Genomic DNA, 22,951 nt, shown 5'->3' on the forward strand with positions numbered 1-22,951 from the left:
AGTTACATCTGAGCTAACTGTAAAAAACTCCTTCAGGAGGATCTCTCTGAATACATCTTTTTTACCTCATAGAGATGGTTTTAAATTGCAGTCACTTTGTTTTATAGAGCCTCCTAGCACTCATGAGCAAATAGAATTTTTACAGATGCACCCCAGAGAAACAGACTGGTCTCATTATGAACTAGCGATTTGAAGTCAGAGCATTTGTGCCACCATATGAAAAACAGTGAAAAATTCTTAGCATACCTCTCAGTTACAACTCCCTTCCCAGGTGGCTGTAAGGATTAAATAAGATAACCTGCTGAAGGAGTCCCCTAAATAGGTAGGTTCCCCTAAAAAGTGGTACTCAAAATGCTCATCAGCCACGAGATAAAGAGCTTGGCCATAATTCTGAATCAATATTGTACTTCCTTCACGTAGCAAATACGCTACAAAAAATGTCAGTTGAGCTAAACAGTGTACCCAGACCCTTACATTCTAGTGAAAACTCCCTTATCTTTTCACAGAGCAGGAGCAGAAAGTTCAGAGCAGGAGCCAGTCCACGCTTTCGGAACATCCAGCATCAATTTTACCATGAGCCCTAAACCTCCCAGTAAAATCCAGAAACTTCCCTAGCCTCTCTTGCAGCCAGGACAGATATATGTGACCGAAGATCTGCCAATCTGAGGCTTTTTTGTCACCCATGTACATTTTTTATTAGGAAGACACACGAAAGGAAGATGGTTTTAGGTAAGATCCTTTATTTTGGTCAGGGCTGTTGAATCTAGCTTTTGGGACGTGCTGAGGCAGAGACTGACATCTAGTGGTCAGAAATAATGGTGTAGGGTATAGTGTCCATTCCAAGCCCTTTAGCAATGAGGCCCAAGGCATGATATAGACATTGTTCTTGGCTGTGTAGCTTTGAAGCCCAACTCTGGCCCTCTCAAAGATTATTTGGGTTATTCTACTACTCATTTATAAAGTTTAAAACAGCTTTCCAACTTAGCCATTAGACACTCTTCCATTTTTGTGAGCGATTTTAATCCTACTGAAATGTAACTATCAAAAAAAAAAAAACACCCAAAACTGATTGATAGCTTCTCCATATCTCATACAAAATAGGAGTGTTAACCCATATTATTTAGCCACATTAACTTCCAAATTTTAACTCTAATCAAAAAATCAAAACAATTATAGCAGTGCTGTTTTGAATTAAAATTAGGCACCTGTAATTTGGACCTCTAAAAAGAACTCTAACAGTTCTCCTACAGTAACAAAAACTGACTGTCTGGAGTGGGCAGTGTCTTACAGATATGCTGAGCACTCAGTTCAAGTTCAGAAAATCAGCACTCCATTGCCTCCTCTTCCCTTTTCTCAATCTCACAACCAGGAATATGCAAAAGAGGTCCCAAGCTTGGGTTAGTTCAGGAGAAAGGAGACTACTAATTTTTTGTCTGGGATAGGTTTCAGCCACTGTAATCGTAGGCTTAGTTTGTTTCTTGGGGTGGGGCCCTGGTGTTACAGAATATTTATTTAGGGACTTCCTTTTCCTCTAAGAGTTAAGGCAACAATTTAGCTACTGAACGATAAGCAGAAGACAATCTTCCATAGAAGCAAAAATCTCAAGTTTCACATTTAAGTAGAAATGTGTGTTAAGACATACTTTAATCAGTCATTTCTTTCTCTTAATATATTTTATTCTGATGAAGTTACAAAAGTAGATACAAAATACTTTCTTTAAAAGTACAATTAACTGACTTAGAAAAATAGATAAAGCCCCTAAAGGTTTAAAAATACAACATAAATTTTCATGTAAAGAACATCCAAAAATATTTTAGATGGTAACCAAGACTAACTTATGCAAACTATTTTTGAAGTAGACCAAACATAGAACGTTCTATAAAAAACCTATATAGCATGCTGGTAATCCATTTGGATTTACAGAACACTTGTTTGGAATAGAATCTGAGAATGAGAGAAAACCCAAGTGAGTTTCAATGCAGTTGCTTCAATAAAGTCACTGCTATCACATATAATATCATCCCCAAAAGCCTTTTATAGTCTGAAATACCAAAATCTAATGCAAACACACAAGGAAGACTGAGGGACAACTACTTTCCCTCTCTCACAGGATTCTACGATAGTAAAAACCAAATCCACTTACTGAACTGATTCCAGGAAGAAACAATGTCCCTCTTGAAGGTGCTCAGTGTTTGGGGTCTCAGCCAGCATTTCTCAGGCCAGAGTCGTGCCGCCAGGAGACAGCCTCCTGTAGCCAGGCGCTAACACCAGCACCCGGGCTGCTGCCGCTCAGAAACAAATTTCTAAGACTTGTACTCTTCGGGGCTGATTTGTTTATGCTGATGAGGTAATGATGTTATGTTTAGAAGCTCCACTTCTAGTATAACCCCACCACTCAGAGAAAGTCAACGGTATAATCAGAAAACCTCAACAATGTTTGCAAAAGTTAAAAAGCACCAGCAGACTGCTTCTCATGCCTCTGCACTACTAGCAAAGCTTTTGCTTTGTTATCAAAGTCATGGTGAATAAGTACAGATTTGCATTTCTCAAGCACACAGCTACAGAAGCTAGGGCTCTACAAGTCTTAAGATGAAGGAAATACTTTGTTAGCTGGTAGCCCTCTAAAAATCACTCTATTCACAGTCTGGAGCATAAAGGATACATTTGGCTATCAAAACAAAAACTGTAGTAATGAGGAAGTTTCAATATTTAAACAAAAACCTGCATATCATTGTCCAAAAGTTTTTTTAAAGGCCCAGAAACTAAAGCGCCATAGGACTACCTGCATAATTTAGCAAGCACTCTCCACCCCATGACTGTACCCAGGGGTGAGGAGCAGAAGACACTGACAGGAGGTGACCTCTGATTTGGGGGGGCAGGGGGTACGCTGTGGAACAGGTAGACACTGGACACAGGGAGATAAATCACAAGAGAGAAGGGTCCGAGACAGACTGATCTCTTCCAACTCTTCTCAAAGGCTGGCCCTCTAGGCCAATCAGGAGGGCATCATCCTCTCCCCATTCTCGGATCCTCTTGCCCTCCATTCCCTGACTTTAGATGTAAACAAAACAGCGTTAACTTAATGGTCAGGTGCATTGTTGGTTAAGCCTGATTAGCCTGGGAACCTGATAAGGGTTTTTGTTGTTTTTTTTTTTAAAAAGGACGTTCTGAGTCTTAAATTACCAACAAATTTTTTATTTATGTCTAGCATGTGACCATCTTTGGTTTGTTTTGGGAGTGAGTCATGACGAGAGGGGGGGATTCCTAGCACTGAAAATAAATGGAGAAAAGTGAGAACTCTTTTGTTTAAGAATCATGAAATATTAGAAATGATGCAAAGTACAACCCCAGCTGAGAAATATAATTTCATTCCTTGAAGACTTAATCAAAGCCAAAGTTGAGAGGCAGTAACGTTCTAGGCAGCATCTAGAAACCTGCTTTCTTGTTCATAAATGATCAACATAAACACACTGAACTTCTGACAGGGACCTTTGGATAAGCTTTAAACATGGATTGTGGAATGTTTCAGACGGCTTTTCTCTTTTTTTCATAAGGGACTAATTATCCCACTTTTAAACTCCTGAAACGATATATGGTTTCAGCCTAAAATAGATAAGATGTTTTGTTTCCTTTAAAATTCTGGATATGTGGGGGCACCTGGGTGGCTCAGTCTGTTGGGCGTCTGACTTTGGCTCAGGTCATGATCTCACAGTTTGTGAGTTCGAGCCCCTCGTTGGGCTCTGTGCTGACAGCTTGGAGCCTGGAGCCTGCTTTGGATTCTGTGTCTCCCCCACCCCTGCTCATGCTGTGTCTCTATCTTTCAATAATGAATAAACATTAAAAAACAAAAATTAAAATTCTGGATATCTGGATATGAAGTTGAATTACCATAAAAATGGAGTAGCTAAGCAATTCTTCATACTTTAGTAGGACAATAAAAATAAATAACAACAGCAAAAAAAAAAAAAAAAACCCTAACAAATCTAACGTTTTATCAAAACCATCAAGGGAGTTGGTGAGTACTCTGCAAAAATCACGGCTCTGAAACCCAGAATGCAGACAAACTTAAAGCAGCGCCAGTCTGGCAGTCTTTAGTATACCCGTGCCCGGTACATTCTCAACAGGCAGCTGGAGTTTACTACATCCTAGAAACCTAACGGCTTTTATTTCACTAGAGGGGAAGATTCTTTTTATCCCAATAGAAGAATTTCAAGTTTTGATACAAAAACAATTAAAACAGGATTAAACCTATGGGGACTCAATCCATCCTTGGACTACGAACAGAATGAAGTAAGATTTTTTACTTATTCCTCCCATTTTGTTTCCCTTCAACACACACACACACACACACACACACACACACACACACACACACACACAAACACACACACACACAGCACACCAAACTAAGCTGTGTTATAAAATAAGATGTGTACACCTTCAAGGTTTTTTATTATGGTCTTCCTTAAGTTTTATCCTTATTGGGATAAAGATTAAGTATTTCTACACTACTCTTAATTAAGTCTCAAGTCACAACAAAAACATATAGAAGTAATTCTTTTTTTTTTTTTAAAGGACACTCAAAAGAAAATAATCAAGTACTCTGAGTACTTTCTTCCATTCTCCTATCCAGAATTTCAAGGCCTCTGAAAAACAACATGAATGAAAATAGTGGTTCTGAGACCTAAATTTGTTATAATTTTTTGCAGTCTTTTTCTCAGCCTACCTATTCAAATTAATCTGAATGAAGCATTTCAAAATAAAAATGTAAAAGACTACCCTTACATGCCTTAAGAAAATTATTTGTGATATACACACTCCTAAAAATTTAGATAGGTTTATGTGAATAAAATCCCAAATAAAGATTAAAAAATAAAGTCATTTTAGAAATAACTCTGGTTACTCCCATACCAACCACACAGGTCATATGAGGATTTAAAATGCAATCATGAATTTTGAAAAAATAAACATATATATATATATATATATATTCTTATCTATAAAAACACTAGCATACAAACTTCAAACTAAAAGGTTATCCAAAGTAACACACAAATGTTCTAAATCTTAAGGAAACTTAAAAATATCTCTTCTATGTGTAAATAAAAGCAGAATAAAACAGATCTGAATGCATTATTAGGTAATTTGCTCTGGAAACCTGTTAATAAATTATTGGTGGGAATTCTCAATAGTCATTATGCTGCTACCCGAAGCACATTTTCTTCAGTAAAAGCGTAAGTAAACTAATAGACTTTATGTTAGTCATCACATATTACAACCAAGTATGACTCTGACAATAACAGGAGTGGTCACACAGTGCCTCAGATTCAGCTGTGTCTTGAATTTCTCACTGAAGGATTAGGCCAACCTACCTTTGGGACAATTTTATCAGTAGACACAAACAACAGGTGTCTTTTTAATCCTGTTCTTTTAAAGTCTGTATCACTAGTCTATAACAGAGAGCAATGAGAGAGTTCTAGCAGATGAAGCAAGAGGGTAACTGTGTTCTAGAAGAAACATTTATCTGTCTTTCGATCCAAGCTTCTCAATTAATTCCTGAAGAGGTGCCAACTCACGCCTATCAATCAGATTAAACTCCTAAAAAAAGAGAAGAAAAGTAAAATTTAAAAACAGATCTAATATTAAAACTCTGCAAATATCAGAGAAGGGATTCCTAACCCTAGTTTTCTGAAATCCAAAAAGTGATGAAATCATCTCTGTAAACTTTTTTTTTTTTTTTTTTTTTTTGAGAGAGAGAGAGAGAATGTACTCACACCTGAGCAGGGAAGAGGGGCAGAGGGAAAAAGAGAGAATCCCAACCAGGGTTCCACACTCAGCGCGGAACCTGATGCGGGGCTCCATCCCAATGAACCTGAGATCGTGACCTGAGCCAACCGACTGAGCTACCCAGGCACCCCTGTAAACATTTTAAAATGGGATCATTTGGGGCGCCTGGGTGGCGCAGTCGGTTAAGCGTCCGACTTCAGCCAGGTCACGATCTCGCGGTCCGTGAGTTCGAGCCCCGCGTCAGGCTCTGGGCTGATGGCTCAGAGCCTGGAGCCTGTTTCCGATTCTGTGTCTCCCTCTCTCTCTGCCCCTCCCCCGTTCATGCTCTGTCTCTCTCTGTCCCAAAATAAATAAACGTTAAAAAAAAAAAAAAAAAATTAAAAAAAAAAATGGGATCATTTTTATTCATTTTTTTGAAATATAGAGGGACTGACTAAAAAAACAACTGTATATATCAGCATGATCTTCACTGAGTAAAACATTAAAATCAAAACTATATATATTTTTGCATTTACATGGAAATGATCTTAAAACTATACAATGAGCTTTTGATAGTGGCCATGAGCTTTTGATAGGGGCAGTGGATCTGTTGCTTTCATAGATCTATACCTACATCTATCTGGTGTCTGTCTATTCTATAGCTATACTACACCCCCACCCTCTATCTGTACCTATACATCTGTATCAGCACCTACACTACACCTATAACTATGCTGTGCAACAATCTCAGAAGGAAGACAGAGAAAAGCACAGTACATTCTCCTTTGTGTGGCACATATAACTGAAATACACAGGATCTACTATAAAACTACTGACTTTTCTACCAAAAAACAGTGTCTAGACAGATGTAGTTACATTTTGCATATAGAATTATCTATCTCTAAAGCTGCTTTAATATCTTTTTCAAATAATGAATTGTTTTTATTTTTTAAATGTTCTTTTTTTATATATTTTGAGAGCGAGTGGGAGAGGGGCAGAGAAGGAGGGAGAGAAAATCCCACTGACAGCGCCTGATATGGGGCTCCACCCCATGGACTGTGACATCATGACCTGAGCCTAGATCAAGAGTCAGAAGGTTACACAACTGAGCCACCCAGGTGCCCCTCTTTTGATTTTTAAAAATTCCACTTCCAATTAAGGGCCCATAAATAATAGGCCACATCTCTGAAGGGGATGGTCCTTGAAGTTTCTAGCTGATGACTTCATAAGATTTGGCCTGAAATGGTACTTCTGGAAGGTTAAACCAAGACAGAGACTAACAGTCTCTCTTTCGGATATAGCCATCTCATGAAACAACCCAACTGCCGACGTTTTCTCATAGTATCCCTTCACTCGGCAGTGGCGATGGAACAGGGGGGTACGGAAAGCTCTCCTGGGTTTCCGGTGCTCTTTGTCACATCCTAACCAGAGACCCGGTGGGGGCAGCCAGAGGCAGAAGGCCCAAAATGGGGGGGAAGCTTTCTATGTCGCTCTGCACACCAATGAAGTAAACAACACGGAAAGGAGAAAAGAGAGAATTCTGCTTATATTTTCACTCTACGTCTATAAATTAGACAACTCAGTAAATTGCTCTTTATTAAAATTACCAATCAAATGAGTTCAAGACAAAGGACAAAGAAGTCAACACAGTTCAACTTACCTGAACAAAGAAGATAAAGTGCTTAAAGGAGGTGTTGAGGTGGGCCTCCTCTTGCAGCTGCATCACAGAATCAAAGTGCTGGTGATAAATATGGGCATAAACCCGGAACAGACGCTTTAGAATGGTCTTCGCCACAGACATAAAGTTTTTGGGAAACGGGACACCTGTAAGCAAATATATACGTACATTTATACACATATCAATTGGTCTTTTAGCTAACAGTAGAAAGTTTAGAAACTGCCATATGCAACTCCAACACACAAACACACACATTCACAAATACAAGCCTATTTTCCAGATATTTTTTTAAAGGGCAAAGGGAAAAAAAAAATCTCAAACAAATATATGAGGTATCCTCACATAGCATGCTTGTTCTGACTGCCTTAGACTAATAGGCACAGACATCAACCTATGATGTGCCGTTGAATCAAAGTTAACATAAACATAATTTTAGCTATTTAACACTAGAGTTTCTTCCCAAGATTCAATGCAACAAGAATAAGTATTTTGACTATAAATAAAAACTTCTATTTTTGTAATTTGTAACTCTAAAAAATTTTTACACTCACACATGCACTCAATTAGGAATGAAAATTCCAAGAGAAAAAGGCATTATAATCTATGGTCTACAAATATTTTATCTTCTGAATTACTCTGAAAGACTAGTTTTTCTTCCTTAAATTAGGAGTCCCCAACTGTTTATCTTATCTTTTCAAAGTGCTATTTTCATTTTCCTATAGTACAAGACAGAGATACACTTCCTGAAAAGGAGAGGAAGGGCACCTCACCATTTTGCAAAGAAAATGAACACTTCCTTAGAAATGAACTGAGAGATGGTTTGGTAATCTCCCTCCAAGCAGTGTAGGTGGGGATGTGTCTCAATTCCTGAGAATTCTAGCTGATAAGATCAAAGTCTTAGAAAACAGGGACAGAAGGACAATACAGTGGCACGGAGAACAGTATATAAACATATAAGTCATCAGCTTCCAAAATAACCTAGATTAGACAGCCTTAATAAGCTATTCCACAGCACCGCTCAAGAAACATTTTCCTTTCTTCGATCTTTCAGAAAACAAAGGTTAAAACACTTTCTCCTTTCATGCATTTTCTCAACCAGTCCATTTAATAGCCTGAAATTTAATGTCTTTTACTCTTTCAAGCTAATTTTTTTCATTTCTCCCACATCAGTCTTGGCTAACAACTTGCATTTTCATTTCGTTTTAAATTTTATTAATTTTTTTTCAAGGTAAGCTCTGCACCCAACATGGGGCTTGAACTCACAACCCTGAAATCAAGAGTCACACACTCTACTGATGGAGCCAGCCAGGTGCCACTAACAACTTGCACTTTCAAACATAATCCTGGAGCTTGTGGGCATGTTTTTCTGGACTGGGTCTTGTACTCCCGTATTGAAGAGATGAATTTTTAAGTCAAACTCCTTTCTGAGAATTTACAAATATGCATCTTGCTAATAAAAGGAACAGTTAACAATTGGATGTATTAGTTCAAAATGAGTAATAAACAATTCTATCCAATAAGAATAAATAATCGGCAGAAAATGTGGATAACAGCCTAACCGAGGGGGGAAAAGATTCCAGAACATTAGGCCGAATTACTGAAGAATGGAAAGCAGAAAAAAGAGAATAAAGTTGTAACTATTCTTTATCTTCCATAAATGGGAAGATATTCTTTAATGAATAAAGAACTGTAAGTAATTTGTTTCAAACCAAGCCCTTTCCAAACTGAATTTAACAGAAACATTCAAGCACAGTCAATATACAATAAAGAATCAGTGAGATGGGAATGCAAACTGGTGCAGCCACTCTGGAAAACAGTATGGAGGTTCCTCAAAAAACTAAAAATAGAACTACCCTACGACCCAGCAATTGCACTACTAGGCATTTATCCAAGGGATACAGGTGTGCTGTTTCGAAGGGACACATGCACCCCCATGTTTATAGCAGCACTATCAACAATAGCCAAAGTATGGAAAGAGCCCAAATGTCCATCGATGGATGAATGGATAAAGATGTGGTATATATATACAATGGAGTATTACTCGGCAATCAAAAAGAATGAAATCTTGCCATTTGCAACTACGTGGATGGAACCAGAGGGTATTACGCTATGCGAAATTAGTCAGAGAAAGACAAACATTATATGACTTCACTCATACAAGGACTCACTCGTATGAGACACAGAACAGATGAACGTAAGGAAAGGGAAGCAAAAATAATATAAAAACAGGGAGAGGACAAAACAGAAGAGACTCATAAATATGGAGAACAAACTGAGGGTTACTGGAGGGGTTGTGGGAGAGGGGATGGGCTAAATGGGGAGGGGCACTAAGGAATCTACTCCTGAAATCATTGTTGCACTATATGCTAACTAATTTGGATGTAAATTTTTGAAAATAAAAAATAAAATTAAAAAACAAAACAAAAAAAAGAATCGGCGAGAGAGGAAATAAAAGGTTTAATAATAAAATGGAAAAGTTGACCAACGGCAAACAGACCAGGTGTAATATGATACATGCTTTCCCCTGAAAGAGCCACTGATTAGATTGCAGTAAGGAATCTGCCAGGGTCTGAATGTGTCTATCTCCTCAAAACTCCTATGTTGAAATCCTAATGCCCAGATGATGTTATTAGGAGGCAGGACTCTGGGAAGTGATTAGGTCACAAGCGCATAGCCCTCAGGAGTGGGATCGTGCCCTTATCAAAGAGGCCCCAGAGAACTTTTGCTGACACCTTCCACTATATGAAGACTAGGTAAGAAGTCAGCAGCCTGAGACCCAAAAGTGGGCCTTCGCAAGGACCCAACTATGCTGGCACCCTGATCTTAGACTTCCAGCCTTTAGAACTGAAAAGTAACTTTTTGTTATTCATAAGCTATCTGATCTCTGGCATTTTTATTATTAGCAGCCAGAACAGATAAGACAGAATCCAACCTGTTGCTCATAAGACACTCTTAAACTGAAAATGACAAGGAGTGATCTCATGAATAGTGAAGCCAAAATCTTAATCAAAATATTAGCAAATAAAAAATACGATTCCAGTAAAACATTAAAAATCTACATATACTGGAGAAAACCTTATGGTGACCAACAACAGACACTGGGAAAATATCACAAAACTCAACAACCATACCTGAGTTTTAAAAATTCACACACCTCTAACCAAAAGCACGATTCCTGCTTAATGCTGAAGTACTAGAAGCACTTGCATCAAAGTAAGGAAACAAAAGGATGTCTGCCATCATCACCATTACTCAGCACTACTCTGGGGCAATTAGATAAGACTTATACAAGAAACACCCATATCAGAAAGGAAGAGGCAAAATTAATATTATCTTAATGTGATTGCATACTTCAAAAACTCAAGAAAACCAACCGAAACAACTAAAATAATCAGAATCTGATGGTCAACTTATATAAAAATTTATATGAAAATCAATAGCTTTCCTATATACTAAACAATAACCATGTGGAAGGCAGGTATCAATTAAAAAAACACAAAATGTCTAGGGATAAACTTAAGAAACTTGAAAAATTAACAAAGTAAACTATAGAACTGCGTAAGAGGAAGAAATAAAAGACATGAAGAAATGAAGAAATATATCTTGTTCTTGGGTAGAAAGACTCAGTATTGTCAAGAGAATAAGACTGCCTATATTAATCTACAACTTGAATGAAATAATAATCAAAATCTCATGAATATTTTTATTTTACCTTGCAAAAATGATTCTAAGTTCTTTGGAAGAACAAATATCCCAGAATAGCGGTGAATATTCTGAAAAAGAAGAGGAAGGAAGAGAGACTAGCCCTACAAGATGCTCAAAGATCTATGGCCATGGTTATTAAAACAGTGTGGAATCCCTGTAGGAACAGATAAAGAGAATGAAAGACTCCAAATTATATGGCAATCTGGTGTACACATAAATAATCTGGGGAGAAACGACACATGTATTTGATAAATAGTGTTGGACAAACTGATTAGCATTTATAACTGGAAAAAAATGGAGGGAACCTTGAGAAAAAAATTTCTGGCAAGAACAAAGATTTAAACATAAAAACAAAACCACAAAAGTACTAAATGAAAAAGTGGACAAATATTTTTATAATCTTGAAATAGGGAAACCCTTTCTAATCATTGTACTAAAATCCATACATCATAAAGGAAAAGATCAGCAGGACAAAATAAGAAAGTTACATACAGCAAGAATACCTCATGAACAAAGTAAGAAAAAGGCAACCTGGGGAAAAATACATATAACACATACAATGAGCTAATATCCTTACCACACAAAGAAATGGACAAAGGATAGAAACAGAAAATAATGATCAATAATCCAAATCAGTATTTTTTTAAATACATTAAGTACATTAAGACAAATTTACCCAAATTGAAAAGAATAAAAACTGAGTAGCCAACAAGTAATAGTGAAAAAACACAGGCAGACACAAACACAACAGAAGGGATTTTGCATGTACAATCTTTTTGGAGAGGAATTTAGCAGTCTTTATTACTTTTTTTTTTTTTTAAAGTAACAGAGTATTAAAAAGAACACAACACATTTATCAGTTAAAAAGAAAAACAGTTCAACATTATAACTTACCAATCTTGGAAGGAAAAAGAGTTTCATCATCAAGCTGATCCTGAACCCAAGTCATCAAATAGTCAATGTATTTTGGAGCAGAACATTTGATTGGCTTTTTAATATTGGTACCATCTGCCCAATGATATTCATATCTGGGGAGAAAAAGATTTTATTGATATGAGTTTTCAAAAACATTAACAAATCTACAACTTGTAATCAAAGTAGGCCCACAATTTCTCAGTAGACGTTACATACAACTTTATTAAATTACCTCTCAAGTTCTACTGAAGATTACTCAAAGTTCCCTACAGAATTATCCTGAAATATGAGCTATAATTGAAAGAGAAAAGGAGGATAATGTGGCAGCTGCCAGTGCCAGAATGGATTTTTTTTTTTTTTAACACAGCCCTAGGAAAGATAAAGGAACTACACATTCCAGGCAGGGGGTGCTGAGGACTGGGTAAGAGACTGATGCATCCACCCCATTCTACAACAGTTGGCCATGAAAGTATCAACATCAGAGTCAAGACAGTAAGACTGTTTCTTGGAGAGGGTAAGTAAAGAAACATCCTGAGGCATGCATCTTATCCTCTCTCCCTTTGCTGAGCTAGAATGATTAAGACTTCTGCAAAACTTCACTGTGTGAAGCATTTAAGCCACAGAGAAGTTTAATTAATAAAACTTAACACAAAATAAAAACATTCCTCCAAAATACTGTAATTAAAAATAGGACTATAAACTCATTGGAGACTTTTTTTCCTTTATACCTGTAGCAAATTCAGGAAGGACAGTTTTTTCCCAAGGGGTAAATATCTCACTCAATACCATCTATCCTCACATAAAATGGCCAATTATTGGCAAAAAGACTGGAAAGAAACACACTAAAACATTAATCCCACCACACTTTGACTTAACATTATGGGTGATAAAGAGTTCCATGTTTCTTAATATTTCTTGAAATTTATTTTAGTCAAATTTTCTATTTTTTATTTTTAAAGTTTATTTATTTATTTTGAGAGAGAGCGAGCGAGCCAGCGCGCACACGCACACACCCACTCACAAGCTAGGGAGAGGCAGAGAAGGAGCGAGAGAATCCCAAGCAGACTCCAAGCTGACAGTACGCAGCCCAAGGCAGGGCTTGATCTCACAAACCCTGAGCCGAGATCAAGAGTCGGACGCTTAACCAACTGAGCCACCCACGTGCCTCTATAGTCAGACTTTTAAAACCTAGCATCTTTGAGCCAGATTAAAGCAGCACAATTTGCAAGTAATTAACATAAATTACACACAAGAAAAAATTGAACATTACTTACTATAATGCAATTAAATACTAAATACCACATACCACAATATTTAATAACAAAAAGCTTATAGGGAAGTATTCGAGAACTCATAAAACTGAACTACTTTTACACAAGCAAACAGATAAGAAAAACAAAAAAGCTTTATAATTTGATTTGCATCAATTAGCAGTTAGCTTTATTTAGTACTTCAAGTACCTATATAATAGGCAGTATATGTACCTTGGACCTGCAGACATGACTGGACAGCTTGCTTCAGTGCAGAATTCTGTAATAGTCCCATATAACATGTTGATCTGGTTGAAGAAATCCACAGCTGGAAAGATAAAAGGAAAATTGTGTTAAAATGTTTGTGCCAACACAGTAAAATATCAGACCTCTCAGTTGAAGAAAAATGGACAATGCCTTCAAGTTCTTGAATAAATCCCCAGGAGATTCAACAATCCAGAGGCACTGCAAATTTCTTCTAAGTTGCTTCTTCTCAAGTTGTTTACTTAACTTTAAAATTAACTTTTAATATATATTCACTTTAATATACTAAGCTTTTACCCAGCATAGAAGAGCAGGAAAATAAAACATGAGCGGCAATTCTAACTTAATGGTGACTATTGGATCATTAGAATATATAATTTGATTATATCCAAAGGAATAAAAAAAATCTATTGCTTGCTATCAATCTGGACCAGACAATACCATTTGTGTTAGGAGAAAGTGTTGTGGAATATACTGTGAAGGAGAAGGTGTAGCAGCTATATTAATAAGCATTTGAAAAATCTTATAAAAAACCTGAAGCCTAAGGACACCTGGGTGGCTCAGTCGGTTGAGCATCTGACTTCGGCTCAGATCATGAGCTCACGGTTTGTGAGTTTGAGCCTCAAACTGGGCTTGCTGCTGTCAGCCTGTCAGCATAAAGCTTGCTTCCGATCCTCTGTCCCCCTTTCTCTACCCCTCCCCCGCTTGCACTCTCCCAAAAATAAGTAAATATTTAAAAAAACAAAACAAACAAAAAAATAACCTGAAGCCTAACTCATGCTGAGGACATAAAAAGGACATGGGATAATACCCCTTGCCTCTGAGACTCCAGCTAAGAGAAGGGACAAAATTGAAACAAAGAGTACAACATGTTAAGGGTTCAGAGAAAAGACAACATCTTGAAGGGCTGAGGTACTCAGAGAGCACTTCCTACAGGAGCTTCAGCTAGGTATGGAAGACAATGGAGGAGGAAGGGGGTAAGTAATGAACTTATCTGAGTAAAATATTCCTCTGCAAAGACACACACATAAGCTTTGGAAAGTTTGAAAAAATGTTTCAGTTCCCTGTCTAAATGAGTACCTAGAAACCAACTCGGGCTTTTCCAAGTTTCTTAAAAATCAAGTAGATAAAAAAGTTCCACCTTGTCAAAAGGATTTTTATATAAAACTCCCTCACTTATAAACCTTCCTCTTAATGAGTCATGTTTCTAAGAAAGTAATAGGCATTAAATATTCATTCAAAACAAACAGTATGCCCAGATGGTGTGCTGGCTTATTGGTCTAAAGCAGCTGTTCTCAAAATGTGGTCCGGGGATCCCTCCTAGTTTCAAAGGGCATCTGTGAGGTCAGAGCATTTCAATGGCTTTCACACTCATCCTCTCAGAAGGCACAGTGGAGTTGTCCAGAGGCTCCTGATGTGAGGCATCACAACAGAATGAATGCAGAAGTGGACAGGACAACTCGGTTGTCTCCTATTAAGCCAAACATGAAAAGAGATTTCCAAACATGTAAAATAATGCCATACTCATCACTAAAACTCAATCTGGAAAACAATCATTTTTCATAAAAATATATTTAGGTCAACATGCAGTGAGTTATTTTTAAAAAATTAAAAAGTATTTATGGGGCGCCTGGGTGGCTCAGTCAGTTAAGTGTCCGACTTCAGCTCGGGTCATGATCTCGTGGTTTCTGAGTTCAAGCCCCGCGTCAGGCTCTGTGCTGACAGCTCAGAGCCTGAAGACTGCTTTGGATTCTGTGTCTCCTCCTCTCTCTGCCCCTCCTATGCTCATGCTCTGTCTCTCTTTGTCTCTCAATTTATTATTAATTATATAATATATAATTTATTATTTATTATAATAAATGTTAAAAAATTTTTAATAAAAAAATTAAAAAGTATTTAAAATGTCTCAATTTTAATTTCTAACACAGTAAGTGTCACTAGATATAACCTACATAATTAAAAGCTCTTTGGGGTTCTTGATAATTTTTTAGAGAATAAAGGGATCTTGAGACTGAAAGTTTTGAGAACAGCTAACCTAAAGAAAAAGTCTCAAAAACTGAAGGCTGAAGAAGGCCAACAGATGCCTTCAAAATAACAGATGATAATTTGAGTTAAGGTTTAAAAGAACAGGGGAGAGGGGTGTCTGGGTGGCTCAGTAGGTTGAGTGGTTAAATGCCCGACTTTGGCTCAGGTCATGATCTCACAGCTCCTGAGTTCGAGCCCCACGTCGGGCTCTGTGCTGACAGCTCAGAGTCTGGAGCCTCCTTTGGATTCTGTGTCTCCCTCTCTTTCTGCCCATCCCCTGTTCACATGCTCTCTCTCAAAAATAAACATTTAATTTTTTTTAATCTTTATTTATTTTTGAGAGACAGCGTGTGAACAAGGGAGGAGCAGAGAGAGAGGGAGACAGAATAGGAAGCAGGCTCCAGGCTCCGAGCTGTCAGCACAGAGCCTGACGCGGGGCTCGAACTCACGAACCATGAGATCATGATCTGAGCTGAAGTCGGACGCTTAACCGACTGAGCCACCCTAGGTGCCTCCCTCAAAAATAAACATTAAAAAAAATTTTTTTAATTAAAAATAAACATTAAAAAGATTAAAAATAAAAGAACAGGGGAGGGTCTTTTTTGAATATATTATGCTTCACATGGTTCACAAATAAAAAGATATATGAAAATATATAGTGATTTTTTTTTAATGTTTTATTTTTGAGAGAGAGAGAGAAAGAGAGAGAGAGAGAAACAGAGCATGAGTGGGGAGGGGCAGAGAGAAGGGGACAACAGAATCCAAAGCAGTCGCCAGGCTCTGAGATGTCAGCACAGAGCCTGACACAGGGCTCAAACTCACAAACTGTGAAATCATGACCTGAGCCAAAGTCAGACACTTAACCAACTGAACCACCCAGGCACCCCTATAAATGATAAATCTTAATCCCAGTCACTCCAACTTCCTCTTACAGATAACCACTACATTATTTTTTTTTTTTGTCTCCTGCCTCCTAAGTACCTTTGTCCTGTGTTACACAAAATATATCACATAGTTCTGTAACTTGTTTTTTTCTCTTAGTAATATGAATAATGGCTTTTTAATGTGCTGAAGAAAACAAAAATTTTTCTCAATATGGCTACTAGAGTTTTAAATTACATTTGTAGTGCACATTATATTTCTATCAGACAGTGCTGGTCAAAGGAGTGATTAGCATTAGCTGAATTAACTCCACATAAAAAGATAGCTAGACACCATGGAAGTATACACACGGTTGGGAGTATATGCCACCACTGAAGTAGTCTTACAAACAAACAAAATCAAACTTGAATTTGAACAAAGCTCCAAATCTGTGCAAACATGGGTGCCGCTAGCCACATACGGCTACTTACATTAAAAGTAAATTTAAAATTTAGTTCCAGTCACTCTAGCCACATTTCTAGAGCTAAATGGCCACAGTACAGACATAGAACATATGCATCATTGCAGGAAATTATACTGGACAGTGTTGCTGTAGATCTAACATTTACAGGAAATAAAAGGAAGAAGAGAACATAATGGATGCCCTGAGGGTATAATCAACAGAATTCATACTGTGGTAAACAAATGAACTGGTTTCTTCAACAATAACAAAATAGCAAGAAAAATAGACTGCAATGAGGGGAAACCTGTGGATTAAGAGATTCAAGAACATTACACACAGGCCTTATTAGTCCTGATTTAAAACAACCATAATTTTTTTTTAAAAAGAAACATTTAGGGGCACCTGGGTGGCTCAGTTGGTTGAGTGTCCGACTTCTGCTCAGATCATGATCTCACAGTTCGTGAGTTCGAACCCCACATCGGGCTCTGTGCTGACAGCCTGGAGCCTGCTTCAGATTCTGTGTCTCACTCTCTCTCTGTCCCTCCCTCACTCATGCTCTGTCTCTCTCTCTCTCTCAAAAATAAATAATAGAACACTTTTAAAAATTAAAATTAAAAAAAAGAGAAACATTTATAAGACAATCAGGGAAAATGTGAACACTGACTGGATATTTGCTAACAAAGGAATGACAGTAGTCATTATCTTTAAAAGGGGGTGTTCTTGTCTTTTAGAGATAGGGAATATTTATAAATGAAATATATTTGGGATTCACTTCAAATCAATCAGGGAGAGGTGGGTCAGCCTGCAAATGAGGAACAAAGAGGAGTGGGGAGAGGTGGGGAGGGGAGGGAGGTGGAGAGGGAGGAATGAAAATATAGAAAGAAAAAAAACAATCAGGGTGAGATACAGAAGCATGAACTGGCCATGAATTGACAGTTGTTGAAAGTGGATAATGGATGCCTGGGAATTCACCATACTAGTTTCTCTACTTCTGTATGTTTGAAATTTTCCATTAAGAAGTTTAAAAATTCCTGTAACATCTAAACTTCCTAACAGATTTAAACCTTATCACCCAGCACTGATCTCAGAAATGACAGGCTTGGGGCACCTGGGTGGCTCAGTTGGTTGAGATCAATCTTGATTTGGGCTCAGGTCACAATCCCAGAGTCCTGGGATCAAGCTCCGCATTGGGCTCTGCACTGAGGTGAAGCCTGCTTAAGATTCTCTTTCTCTCCCCCACCACCCCTCTCCCCCACTCGTGTGCACAGACTCTCTAAAATTAAAAGAAAAAAGAAAAAAAAGAAATGACAGGCTCAAATATTCAAATCTCTAACTTCAGTACATATAACTTTCCATGTAATGCTAGCTTTCTTGAACTCAGAGTGATTTTCAGCTCATGGGTCCCTCCTGTTTTCTCCCAATTTCTTAATTTCCTTCTGACCACTTCTAAGTCACAACAGTCAAGTGACTGCCCATATGAACTGCAACGGACTTTTGTGTATACGCAGGCAGATGAGAGCTGCTGGGAGTGGGGGTGCAACTGTGAGGATGCGTTCCCTGCAAAGTCATAGAATTTTGCATTCCAATCTTTTATTTGACCTTACTCAGCAATTCATCCATTCTATCCTCAGAAATTAACCTAAAGCACTCAACGTTTCTCCTCCAGTCTGTCTACTCAACCACACTGGCTACAACCAAGTACTCTGAAAAGAACACAGTTTCTAATGTATTTGTACTTCTGAGTTTCTTTACAGGTACAGCATTATACTACAACAGTTATACCTGTAAAAGGAAATTCATTAACAAAAAAATGTTGGCAAAATGTTCTTATAAATCAGCAAAGCTGAATGCTATTGAAAACTTACTGTTAACAGCAATCCATTCATTGAGGTCCTCTCCCTCTGGTAACATAACAGCTTGTCTCAGATTCCCACTTCCCAGAGTTGCTTCTGCATGTTTTAAGAGTTCGTACTGATGAGAGCCCTCAGGAATATTCTTCTTTGGTTTGAACGTTTTGGAAGAGCGGCTGCTGCTGTTAGGTTGAAAGTAAAAGTATTATCGATTTTTAGGACTGAAAGCAGCATGGCATAATTTTAGGCATATAAATTGTTCTGAAAATAAAAAATACTCCCTGAAAAGTGCCAGGATGGGGAGGGTGTTATGATCCTAATCTGAGTGCCAAAAGTTAAAATAATTACATTAAGTGTGAGCTAGGGTAAAAGAGAAATTAGTATTTTAATACACTTAGTGAAAGGGTAAAGTGTATAATATTTTGGGAAGGCAATATAACAAGATCTACAGACACGGAAGTACTTTCAACCCATCCCTTCTACTTCTAGGTATTTCTCCTAGATATGGATAAGGATGTGCTTCCCAAGATTGGTTTTAACGGTGAAAAATGTGGAAACAATCCTAAAGCTTATTAGTAGAGGAATAAATAAATCACAATACATCCATAACATGGAATACTATACAGTAGTTAAGAACAAGATAGAGCTACATGTATTCACATGGAAAGATCTCAAGACATAGTTTAACATATTAAAAGACAAAATGTACAGTGGAAGTCCATTCTGTAAATGCATCGAGAACGTTAGAAAGGGGGCACCAGAGGAAGAGCATGCAACTCTTAATATCAGGGTTGAGTTTGAGGCCCACATTGGGTGTAGAGATTACTTAAAAATAAAATCTTAAGAAAAAGAAAACTAACATGAAATGATATCTCAAGATTCAATATGATCATCTCAATTAATACCTTTATGCTTCAAATGGTACCATCAAAACAGTGTAAACAATCCACAAAACGGGAGAAAGTATTTGCGATTCATAGAGGTGATAAAGGACCTGTATCCAGGATAAAGAATTCTTCCAACTTAAAAACAAAAAAACAACCCAATTTAAAAATGATCACAAGAGGGGTGCCTGGGTTGGCTCAGTCGGTTGAGCGTCGACATCAGCTCAGGTCATGATCTCACGGCTCATGAGTTTGAGCCCCGCGTCGGGCTCTGTGCTGACAGCTCAGAGCCCGGAGCCTGCTTCTGCTTCTGTGCCTCCCTCTCTCTCTGCCCTTAACCCACTCACATTCTATCTCTGTCTCTCTCAAAAATAAACGTTAAAAATAATAATAATAAATAAATAAATAAATAAATAAATAAATAAAAATGATCACAAGATTCAAACAGACATTACTCCAAAGAAGATATACAAATGGCCAATAGCATACAAAAATATGCTGACCATCATTAGTCATTAGGAAAATGCAAATTAAAATCATGAGAGAACATTTCACATTCATTCAGGATGACTATAATCAAAAAGACAATTAACAAGTGCTACTTAGGATGTAGGTAAATTGAAACTCTCATGCAGTGCTGGTGGGAATGCAAAATGGTGCAGTGTTTTGAAAAAGTTTGGCAGTTCCTCAAAAGGTTAAACAGTTACTATATAACTTCTCATTCTACTCGGACAGAATGAGAAATGAACCTGTACATCCAATACAAAAATCTGTACACAAAAGTTACAGATGTATATAAAAGTTACAGATGAATAATGGCTGCATTATTCATAACAGTCAAAAAGTGGAAACTCAAATGCCTGTCAACAAAACAAAAAGAAAAAAAGGGCCTCACATTTAGATCCAAAAAGTAACTAAGCAACTGAGCATCCACAATCAAACCACTAATTTAACATGAACTCATAAGAGAAAGACTTTGGGGGAGAAGGGAGAGACTGTTCCAGTAATATGGAAATTTACAATTATAATCTAAGTCATACAAACTTCTAGACATGGTAATCATACTGTGTAGACCATACTCCTAAAAAATAATCGACAGGTAGGAAAAAATAATTTGAACAGATATTCTCCATAGTGCTATTTTATAACAGCAAAATACTAGACAGAATCCAAATTTCTCTGCTCTGTATTGGTTTGATAAGATTTCAAATCCATTTATGACTTGTTTTAATCCATTTGTTTATGACTTAAGTTTGTTTTAATTCACTTGTTTATGACAAAACAAAAAAAAGTTTTCATATAAGAATAAAGTAAATTGTGTCAAGACATCATCCTCTCATCTGTTCTCACCCATAACTCAGTAGTTCAGCTGCTCAGGGACCCTGCTGGGGCTTAACAATGAAAACTTATTAAGAAGTAACTACGGCAAGGAGACATTTTGACTACAAATACCAAGAATTTGTGAAGAGTCCTCAAGAGTGTTGGGTCTGGGCAAGGTGACACTCTGATGATCTGAACAGTTCTCTGTAAACCTTGGGACAATTAGCCCCTGCCACACAAATGCCCAGCCCCAGAAGGAAAATCCACCTGCCGGTCAACACCAGCGCCACGGTTCCCTGGCAACAAGGAACTTTTACTTTCGTGCTGGCAGCTGGACCTCAGCTCTGGGTTGGGTAAGCCCAACTCCTCTCCTCAGTACTGACTCCTATAAAGATACACCTCAACTAAATTTGGACTTTATTTCTTTCATGTCCCCTTGCCTGGAACAATAGTGTAAATAATCTATCACTGATTTGAAATATTTCACTAGCTTATTAAGAAACTTATCCTGTATGCATTTGGCTTATGAAATTCCTACAGCAAACCTAGGTTAAATAAACTGCTGGCAAAGACCAACTCAGTCTCTGAGTGTAATTTGCTTCCCAAAGCAAAACATTCTCACAGTAAGAAACTGGATAAACTCTGGTTACAGAATACCATACAATTTAATAATAAATTTAATGAAAATATCAAATATGTGGACGATGGATGTTTACTCAATCACACAACACACATTCAAGTAATGTACCAGGTAGAGAGAGCCACCTGAAAATAATGTGTTGTAGCAATGCTTCCCAAACCTAAAAATGTTTAAGAATCATCAGAGGAGCGCCTGGGTGGCTCACTTGGTTAAGCATCAGACTCTCATTCTGGCTCAGGTCATGATCTCACAGTTGGTAAGGTGGAGCTGAGCAGGGCTCTGCAGGGACCGTGCGGAGCCTGCTTGGGATTCTCTTTCTCTCTCAAAATAAACATTTTTTCAAAAATCGTCAGATAATTTACAAAAGTTTCCATTTAAGACTCATTTGGGCCCCAGGCCTTATCTCTAAAATATGATTCTACCCAGGAAAAGTTAATTACACAAAGTCACAGGGCCAGCCTGGCTGGCTCAATCAAGAGAGCATGCCACTCTTGATCTCGGAGTTGTAAGTTTGAGCCCCACACTGGGTGTAGAGATTACTTAAAAATGAATAAATAAAATCTACACAAATTCACAATGTGGCTGAATTCGCACTGGACAGAAGTCTGCATGCAAGGCCGCAGCTTAACTTCAAGCTTCCCAAACTGCAGCACTACCCGTTTTCCGGGGGCAGTGTTTTTCCACGGGGGTAATTTAATACTGAAGGTAATAAAACTTGACAAACGGTGGAGTAAAAAGCTAAGTCAGAATGGATCATTAGACTAGACGGCTCCAGACTTGAAAGGAATGGGAAGCCCAGAGACAGGGTTCGGGGTTCCGCCCCTGGGTCGTCCCGCCGCCCTCAGGGGCGCTCGGGCGGAAAAGTTTGGAGGCACTGCCGGCCTCGGAGCCTCACTACTCTGCAACCCTCTCGCTCCGCTTCCTTTGCCTCGACCTTCACCTCCATCTGCCTGGGCCCACGTCCGGGCCTCCCCCGTGGCCCGCGGGAGTGGGGGGAGGGGTGGCAAAGCAAACGTCAGTCACTTCGACCCCAACTCCGGGGCCCGGCCCTAGCCTCAGGTGCCTCCTTGCCCCCTTCCTCGCCCTTGCCCTCGGCCTTCAGCCCTTGGGCCCTCGGCTCGGCCACACTCACAAGAGGAAGCTCATCTTCTATCCTCGGAGGGGAGGGGCCGTTGGCCCCCGCCGCGGTCTGGACTCGTAACCCGCGCGGGAACCACGAGGAAGCGGGCAGCCCTCAGCTCTCCGCCAGCGGAAACACCGAGCGCCGCTGCTCCGAGCCGGGGGTCTTGCCGGTGCTAGCTGCTACGCTCGCCACCCCCACCTTGCCGAC

At 38.4% G+C, this 22,951-nt stretch overlaps 1 protein-coding gene across 2 annotated transcripts; it reads right to left on the minus strand.

Moving 5' to 3' along the window:
* Nucleotides 1-4,435: 4,435 nt before the first annotated feature.
* On the minus strand, nucleotides 4,436-22,951 carry MOB1A (MOB kinase activator 1A). 2 transcript variants are annotated; one of them, XM_047068540.1, is made up of 6 exons: nucleotides 22,754-22,951; nucleotides 18,793-18,956; nucleotides 13,549-13,642; nucleotides 12,044-12,177; nucleotides 7,427-7,590; nucleotides 4,436-5,598 (listed from the first exon to the last, which is right to left on the minus strand). In XM_047068540.1, exons 1-6 carry the CDS (start codon nucleotides 22,765-22,767, stop codon nucleotides 5,521-5,523), a joined length of 648 nt encoding a protein of 215 aa, XP_046924496.1. In that variant the 5' UTR covers nucleotides 22,768-22,951; the 3' UTR covers nucleotides 4,436-5,520. The 2 variants fall into 2 exon arrangements, with proteins under 2 accessions (XP_046924496.1, XP_046924495.1); XM_047068539.1 differs by having other exon boundaries at nucleotides 18,793-18,959; nucleotides 22,754-22,950.

The sequence above is a fragment of the Lynx rufus genome, unplaced genomic scaffold (genome assembly GCF_022079265.1).
Source record: "Lynx rufus isolate CCGP_SWC_20201006 ecotype Redwood Valley unplaced genomic scaffold, mLynRuf1.p SCAF_8, whole genome shotgun sequence".
Taxonomy (NCBI): Eukaryota; Metazoa; Chordata; class Mammalia; order Carnivora; family Felidae; genus Lynx; species Lynx rufus.